At 46.0% G+C, this 8,328-nt stretch overlaps 1 protein-coding gene across 1 annotated transcript; it reads right to left on the bottom strand.

Moving 5' to 3' along the window:
* Positions 1-7,239, bottom strand: LOC104144396 (uncharacterized). Its single transcript, XM_068954292.1, has 5 exons — positions 7,031-7,239; positions 4,276-4,457; positions 3,960-4,132; positions 3,428-3,530; positions 1-2,082 (listed from the first exon to the last, which is right to left on the bottom strand). The coding sequence occupies exons 2-5, from the start codon at positions 4,289-4,291 to the stop codon at positions 1,586-1,588; spliced, it is 789 nt and encodes a 262-aa protein (XP_068810393.1). The 5' UTR covers positions 4,292-4,457; positions 7,031-7,239; the 3' UTR covers positions 1-1,585.
* Between the last annotated feature and the right edge of the window lie 1,089 nt (positions 7,240-8,328).

Here is an 8,328-nt window from a genome sequence, read left to right on the forward strand (position 1 = left end):
GAACAACTGGTTTATTATACAATGCATGAGTGATCTATGACAACAGTTTTTAAGTCACAAAACATACATTTTTAAATGTTTGAAAGAAACACCATACTGCCAATGCAAAAAAGAACAGAGGGTCTCCCAACTCTAGAGGAATGATAACTGAATAAAGGCATAACCACTCCCTCAATAAGACATGTAACCAAACTAAGATACAGTCCTTTTGCCAAAACGTTAAACTTGATTTGGTAGTACAGAATACAACGTACAAGGGTAAAAAGCCTTCCATATTCCTTCCAACAATGAAATCTCAAACATCTCAATCACTGGACCAGCCCAACTGAAATCATCCACAGAGCAAACTACGCTTGCACTATTCCAAGCGGTAACAATGCATTTGTTAATGCCACTCTTTCCAAAGCAACAGCTGGACCAACATCTGAAAGTCACAACAGAATGGCAATGATGGATGAACTGCTGTGCGCAACTGCCTTGAATGGATGCACTGGAAAACAAAAGGGAAGGGCAGGACTTCTCTGGAGCTCCAAGAGAAAAACTAAATTACTCGGGAGCTATGGCAGGCTATGCTGACAGCTAGTACATTCTGCAGTCAATATGCTCCTACATACTGCAGTCAGTATGTTTTACCAGTGTTACGTTGTGCTCAGAAATAGCCGTACTGTACTCTGCAGGCCCGGCTCTCTGAAGTAACACACACTGCGCCTAGCAATGAAGGCAGTGAGCCAACTGTGAAGTGCTGAAAGTGATGCAAAGCCTACAAGGCCAAGTCCTTTTATGCTGAAGCAATACTGCTGCAAAGTAGTACACATTAAAGACACTCTAAAGTAAAGACAAACTTCTTCAAGGGCAGCAACCTGAGATGAGAAGGGTCTCTGTAGTGTTTAGAAAACATCCAAAAGTGACAAGCCAACGAACTGTCCTCAACTGCTTATGCATACATGGTTCTCACGGCTGATCAGGAGCTGTGGAGGTGCTTCATATTGTCAAAAGTCACTACCTATCTCTATATGCTATTCTGAAGCACTAGTATTGAGACATATTCAGAGAAAGACTTTGTTCTACCTGCAAAACCCTTTCTCTTCCTTGGCCTCATTAGGTCAGTTTTTTCTAAACCTTCATTTACTCTGCATTTTCTTGGTGTGGCCATGTGCAAACACATGCCCACTATGTGCTGAGGTTTTCTGCTTTAATTTCTCCAGCCAAAATGCAACTCCAGGCAGAAAATAAGAACACAGAAGTACCACTCTATCTTTTTTCAGAGTTCAAGAAAACACACAACTAATCCTAGTTGTAAACCACTCTAACAAATAGTGCTGCGCCCTTTGATGGGCCAGTTTAGAAAAAGGATCTCAGAACTTAGCACAAGGAACACAAAATGCTTTTCTACAACCAGATGAAATAGAAAACAGATGAATCAACAGCATGCCCTCTTACTTCTTCAGTCACTTACTCTTTTGCTTCGCTTTAGATAACTTCTTGGGGATACAGGCACAATTTTTACATATATTTTTTGCTCTAGGTATAGAATCATGCCTTGACAGACCTTAATTCAAGCTCCTTTATCTCTAGCTGAAGCACATCAGCTCTTTTCTGGCATACCGAGGAGGCTTGTGGCTACCTTCTTGTTTTGCTGTAAGCACAACTGAACCTTATTCAAGGTATCCTGCATTTTAATTTGTCCCTCCACTATACTACCCAGTACTTCTAAGATCCTCCTCATCTGACTATTGCTTTCTTGTTGGTTTTTCTCCATATATTTTTTGCTCTCTAATTCTGACAGATCCTGATTACCAGAAGAAAATAACTTCTTGTCTCCAGCTGAGTAAGTTGCTCCATTGATTTCTTCTGAACGTACAGGCTCTTGTGAGCTAGTAGATGAGTCAAAGTCCTCTTTCACTGTATTCTGGGACATGACATCACCAAAAACTACTTTTTTGTATGTCTTTTTATCTTGACTCTCCTGTTGGACACACTGTTTACTAGGAAGACAGGTGGGTAGAGAGATAGTATCTTCAGTGCTAGGCAAATCAGTGTAAATCGGGGAAGGCACGTTAACACCACTTACTCCTGGTGAACCTGGAATGGGAGGGGAGAATCAGAGAACAACAATAACAAAAATACAAACCAAGATCAAGAAAGAGTTTTAGTTGTGACAGGGTGCAGAACTCCAATATGCTGGATCAAAGAGCCGCAATTATTGCTTTCACAAGCAACGAATAAAAAGTGATGGAGAGAGGGGTCCCCCTCCTATTTCATCCTTCAATTTCTCATGATCTTGAGCTGTGATGAAGAAATTGCTCCAAATCGAGGAAATAGGATAGTTTCTTCCTCCGTCTTTTGCCTAGAGGAAGAACTGCAGAGAGCAACCAGCTAGTCGCCAGGCTCTGCAAATAGCCATATAACAAAGCAAAGAAGGGACTCACAGCAACTTACAGCCGTCCACATCTCTGACTGAAAACCTCTGCCCTATGCTCATTTAAGAGGGAAAAGCTGGAGCAGTCTCTTCACCTCAGCTTTAACAAACACCTGCCTCACTCCAGATATTCTTTCCCATCTTATCAATTTCCTTTCTTCAATATTGATATAGTTATTTATTTTTTACACACAGCTCTCTCCTTTCCTTTCACCGTGCCTGTCTGTATATTTCTACCCTCACTATTCTGACTGCATCCCAGAGGAAACACTATTTTTTGTCTGTTGAATGGGATCCTTTCTTAATGCACATTCATTCACTGCTTTCTTCATCCTCCTGCTTCCTCTTATCTCAGGGAAGGAGATACTTTGGGACACTTGGCAGGTTTGGGTAGGAAAGCTTGCCGTCTGCATTCCAAACACTTTCACACGCTTTTATATGCTTTCATATAGAAAGTATTTTTGGAACGTAAAGCAGGGTAAGAACAGGTTTATGACAGGCCAACTCCTGGTTCTCATTTTTGTGCATTACTTGAAGGACAAATTTTAGGATTTCTGTAGTCTCTTTGACAAGGGGAATTTAATATAACATCTGTGTTTTAATCTAAGAAAGTAGGTCATACTCCTTCATCTGATATCACAGACAGACCTGTCTTTATGCTAAATGAATTGTGTATGCACAAGGCAGGAGTAGTTTCACACACACACTGCACAGGCTCAAACACACCGCTCCTTAGCATTAGTAATCCTTGGCAGCCATAGGCCAGGAGAGGAGTGAATCAGAAGCATGCAGCAAATCTCATAAGCTTTTTCCCTAAGCTCATAGAACTACCAAGACAGACAGGAATGGAATATGATGATACTGATTTCAAGCCTACGGTCAGTCACAGAGCTACTCTGTATCAAGGAGTAAGACTGCAAAGTCTCAACTCTGAAAATCTGTAAAAAGGATTCAGATTATTACTCAAGAGGCAGAGATAATCACGTAATTAAGTCATAATCTCTTTACCTGGATTATGGCACCCAGTTTGTTCTTTTGCTCCTCTTGTTTTTTTCCGTTTTATAAGAGTGTGATAACGGGTTTTTGAGCTAGTCTCCTTGCTTTCAGAAGCCTGCAAGTCAAAGAGAAAGAACAACAAAAAACACTGAATGCCTGCCACATTAAAGAACAAAACCTTTTCTGGATAACAGTATAGAAGTGCTTCAGTGCTGCACATCCACTAGCTTACAGAAAAAAAATGACGTGGTGGGTGATATTTACACTGCCTAGTATTAGAAAACAAACTTGGGTATCTAATTCTAGTTGTTCGTCGTCCTTTCCTTGTCCTCATAAGCTCTACGGTAAACGTACTGAAACCAGTCTCTTCACTCCAGCTTCTCCAACGAATTAAGCTAAATTAAAGCTTTTATAAGTCTGCAAGTTCTTATGACTGGAACATCACAACTACAGGCTGAAAAAGAGGAGCATGTTCTACCAAGACCCACCACCTATTAGGGAAATGACGAAGGAAGTTCAGTAACTGAATTAAAAGGAATCTTACCACTCTTTCAGCTAAATAGTTTGTTCCACCTTCTTCTACTCTAACAATCATTGCCCGATCCCAAACTTGCCGTTCTCCACACCAGTACTGCAAAGGAGGGATGAGGCGCCGGCCGCTTCGGCTGTATCTTTCACCTCTCTTTTTCTTTGTAGGGTTTTGCACATATGTCTCAGCTACAAATAGAGGCGGAAGACATGCATGAGCTGTAAGAGGCTCAAGTATATACATATGCTGCCAAATACAGTACTGCAACTTCTACTTACAGTGATGGCAGCTAATAAGTACTGCTACACAGCAACTTCTCTGCTAATCTCACCTGATGATACTCTCATTTCTAAGCAGCTGGACGAAGCAGGTGGATCCACTGTCTTCCTCAAATTGACGTTACTAAAAGTTACTTTCCGACCATGCTTTCTGTGGTCCGGATCTGCACCCCGCTTCTCGGACCTTTCAGGGATAGTAGGTAGTAAAGCTGAGCTACCACCCACGGCGAGTGAACTGGAAGGAAGTGGAAAAGGCACATAAACACCTTCTATAAGCAAATCTAGATAAAAAAAAATAAATCCAAGAGAGTTGTGAGCAGATTGGCAGGCCACAGAGAAGCATAGAAACTGAAAATGCTAGGGCATTGCACTTAATAAAGAAAGCATGTAAAGTGAAGCACACTTTGGACGCGTCCTCCCCTTGTCCGTCACACACAAAAAAAAAGTGAAGAGATTCACCTTCGTTTTGTGACAACAGGACCCAGACAATCCCTCCTTTGGACCTGGATATCCACTAGTGATCTAGACATATCCTTTTAACATACAGCTCAAGCTATAGTTTGAGGCCAGGCAAAGACAACCTGGAAGTCACACTAGCATGGTGATGTTCATTTACTTCATTTATGTTTCAAAATGCAAAGTAAAGAGTGCCTTTGGAATAACCACTGTAAAAAGAACAGTAAAAAACAACTCCCAGATTACATTTAATGGTATGGGCAGGAAGAGCCTATTGATCCTTTAACAAAGATTTTTTTTTCCTTCTGTATTTCCTTATTTATACAGAAATTAAAGGGTAAAACTAATTGAAGTGGCTAAGAACATGGTTTCACGATAGGACATGAGCTAATTTAACTGCTCCTCCTGCCAAAAAGAAGAGAGCCTATGCCTTCATCCTATTTCCTTCCCTGTTCTTGCCGCTTACCTTCAGGCTGTTCTGGCTTCTAGGAAACTAACCTAGAAAAAGTAAGGTGGGTTTTTTTTGTTTGTTTTGTTTTGTTCTTCTGTGTTAGCGACCTGCAGGAATTTACATTGCAATCAGCTGAGTGACAGATGAGGAGAAACGGGGGAAGAGAGGGAACTACATGGGAACGCAGGTGCGTGCAAAACAAGGGAGACCGGTTTTGTCCTGGTGAGCTGGTACGTTGACTCACACATGTAACGAGCTATAGAGTATGGTTTTGTGATATGTTCTAGGTAGTACCACTTATGAAAGCTTAAAAAGTTCTCAGCCTTCACCATCAGCTGCGCAGCCCTACTCTTTTGTCACCAGTACCAATAATTTTGCAGCCTGATCCAAATCAGGAAATCAAACCAGCTGAAACAGGGCAAAAGTTATTTTTCAGCTATAGCACTTATGTTTTCAGCTATATCATCATGTGGCCAAGTACACAGCTAGCTGGCTGAGTTCACTGGGAAGGATGCTAGGGAAGAGCAGATGAGAGGAAGGGGAGTCTGGGACTCTGTACCCAGCACTGCCACTGAAAAAAATGCATGTTAAACTCAAGGCCATTCCCATTCTTGGGGAACTAATGTTCTCATCTGATAATAATCTTGACAGTGCCAGTGACTCACAAAATCATCCTAAGGAAAACTAGATTCTACTCCTATTGCAAACAGAATTAAGCAAGGAAGGCTATGCCAAAGGAAATGGTTCAAGTCTACTAGGAGTTTACCAAACTGTAACAACTTAAGTCACAGCTGAACCCAAATAAGTGAACAGAGGAATTTCTTGGTTCAGTTGTCTTTATAAAAATGACATATGTTAAAGGTACTCGAAGAAGTAGAGCAGTACGCTTCAAACAATTACAGAATCATCTCAGTAGGAAGGAACCTCAGGAGGTCTCTAGTCCAACCTCCTGCTCAAAGCAGGTCCAGTTAAGAGCAGGTTGCTCAGGGACATGTCCAGTCAAGTTTTGAATATCTCCATGGATATAGATTCCACAACAAGCTCCCTGTCCATTTGATTCATTTATTCAATACGTGGTAAAGGATGACTTTGCCCCAGAACACTTCATGCCTTCCAGTGCATACTGGAACATGAAGTGTTTCTACAGCCTTACCCTCACCATCTCAACCAGATCCACAAAAGGGAGTACTGTTCCGCAGGTCATCACTGGGAACTGACAAGTGATCCAATAGGTCATGCCACCTCCACCCACGTTGCACTATCCGTATCTCCAGGGACCCAAAGCCATGAAGCAACAGAGCCTTGAACAGCAATTGTGCATCTCTGCAACAAGTTGCCATAAACTACTTTGCACATTTCTGATTTGACTGGTATGGTAGGTCCTCCAGCAACAAAGCCACGAATGTCTCCTTGGATTGTCTGCCACCTGGCTGCTCTCCTGAGGACTACTAGGGCAGGCATGCAGGCAGCTGCAACTCCGCATGCATGCTCTCCTGGGCCAGGCTCCCTGCTGTACAGCCAGTTCTGCTCTGCAAACACCTCACACGCTAAAATGGGAGGGTAGCGGGATCTGGGGCTGCAAAGGAATTGTGAAGGATAGGGCAGAAATCTTTGTCCTGCTACATAACAGGCTAGAAAACAAACTGCTAAAAATTGAAGCAGCACCAAAGAGCATGCAACGTGGCATTAGATGGGCACGCTGCAAATAAGGACGGGCTCCAGCCGGGCAGGAAGCGCAAGGCTGCATGCTGCAAAGCCCTGAAAGCACAAGGGGGACACCGCGAGACGAGGACCCCAAAGCCTCCCCGTCCTTGGGCTCCCCGCCACGCGCCCTCCTGGGAACCCCAGCCCCCCCACCGGTCCCCCTGGCCCCGGCCCCGCTCTGGGCTGCAGCTGCTCACCCGGGCGAGCGGCGCCAACCGCGTCTGTCCTGGCTCAAACGACAGGCGGCGGGGCGACGCCCTAGACCGACGCGGGTGCTGCTGCGGGGCGAGGGCGAGGATGAGGAAGAGGACGAGGGCGAGGACCAGGACCAGGACGAGGAGGAGGAGGACGACGACGACGACGACGACAAGCCGCCAGCCCGCGCTGCCCCGGGCCGCCGCCGCGCCGCGCGGCGCCGCCTGGCGCCGCCGCCACGTGGCGCCAAGGGCGGCCGGGCCGCGGCGCCGCGCCGGCCCGGGCCCGCGCTCCTCGCCGCGCCGGCCCCGCGCCGCTCCATGTCTGCAGGGCTCCCCCGGCCTGCTGCCCGCGTGGCTGAAACCAGCTTGCTCACTGAGAGACGGCCGGAGGCTTTTCTGGGCAGCGTCCGGAGGGTTTCCTGGTTTTCACTATTCAATGAATCCGTGAATGGCTCCAGTAATCAAAACGGGGGAAAACGTAATCTTCGTCCTCTACAGCTTTGGGATGATTCCTCAGTAATTTTGGAGATCACGCCTTGAGGCAGGTTAAGTATCGCTGCATTAGGTGTCTTCAGTTCAGCAACCCCCGGGCCAGCTGGGTCCCTCTCACCGCCGGCTCCTTCCACCCGCTGCGGCAGGAGAACAGCCACAGCGCCGTGCTGCAGAGGGGTCCCCCTCGAAGCAGGGACCGCCCAGGCTCCGGCTCCGGCTCCGGCTCCCGGACGCAAGCCCAGGCGCCGCCCGCCTGCTCCGAGGCGACGCACGTGGCTGCTCGGTGCCGCCGCCCAGCGGCTGAGCGCCGCAGCGGGGAGCTCCACCTCTGGCGCCGGGTTGGGGGAGGCTCCGCCCGGATCACCAGGGCAAGGGGGATGTGCGGTGGCCGTGGCCGTCGTAAAGCCGACAAAGTTCTGCTTCTCAAGGAAAACACAGTTCTTGTGTAGTGGGGTCAGACGGCTGGGCAGTCATATCAGATCACTATTATTTACAAAACAGTTTTTACAGAATACCCTCCATCTTGGACTTACTGCAGCAGCTATAATCACAGCCTTAGATTTATGAGCGTGAACAGAAATGGAAACTCCGGACAGGCTCACAGCAACAGCACAGCGTCTCAAGCTGCATCTTGGAGTAGGTTGCAGTCTTAGAAGGGAACTGTAAATCCTCACCAACTTTACCTTGATCCTATTTGCTGTGCAGTCTAGAGTGTTGTAATATTTCTACAATGCCCAGCTTAATGAAATCATGATATAAATGCTTCTAAGGACTAATTTCAGAGAGGTGGTGTGCCTTGCTCTGGA

This window comes from Struthio camelus, chromosome 1 (assembly GCF_040807025.1).
Source record: "Struthio camelus isolate bStrCam1 chromosome 1, bStrCam1.hap1, whole genome shotgun sequence".
NCBI classification, from domain to species: Eukaryota; Metazoa; Chordata; class Aves; order Struthioniformes; family Struthionidae; genus Struthio; species Struthio camelus.

What these genes read in the sequence shown, in the direction of transcription:
- LOC104144396 (XM_068954292.1), bottom strand. An exon ending in ACTATTTAGCTGAAAGAGTG is followed by an intron (nt 3,531 to 3,959) that starts GTAAGATTCCTT and finishes TTTGACTTGCAG; the next exon opens with GCTTCTGAAAGCAAGGAGAC. An exon ending in AACTGGGTGCCATAATCCAG is followed by an intron (nt 2,083 to 3,427) that starts GTAAAGAGATTA and finishes CTCCCATTCCAG; the next exon opens with GTTCACCAGGAGTAAGTGGT.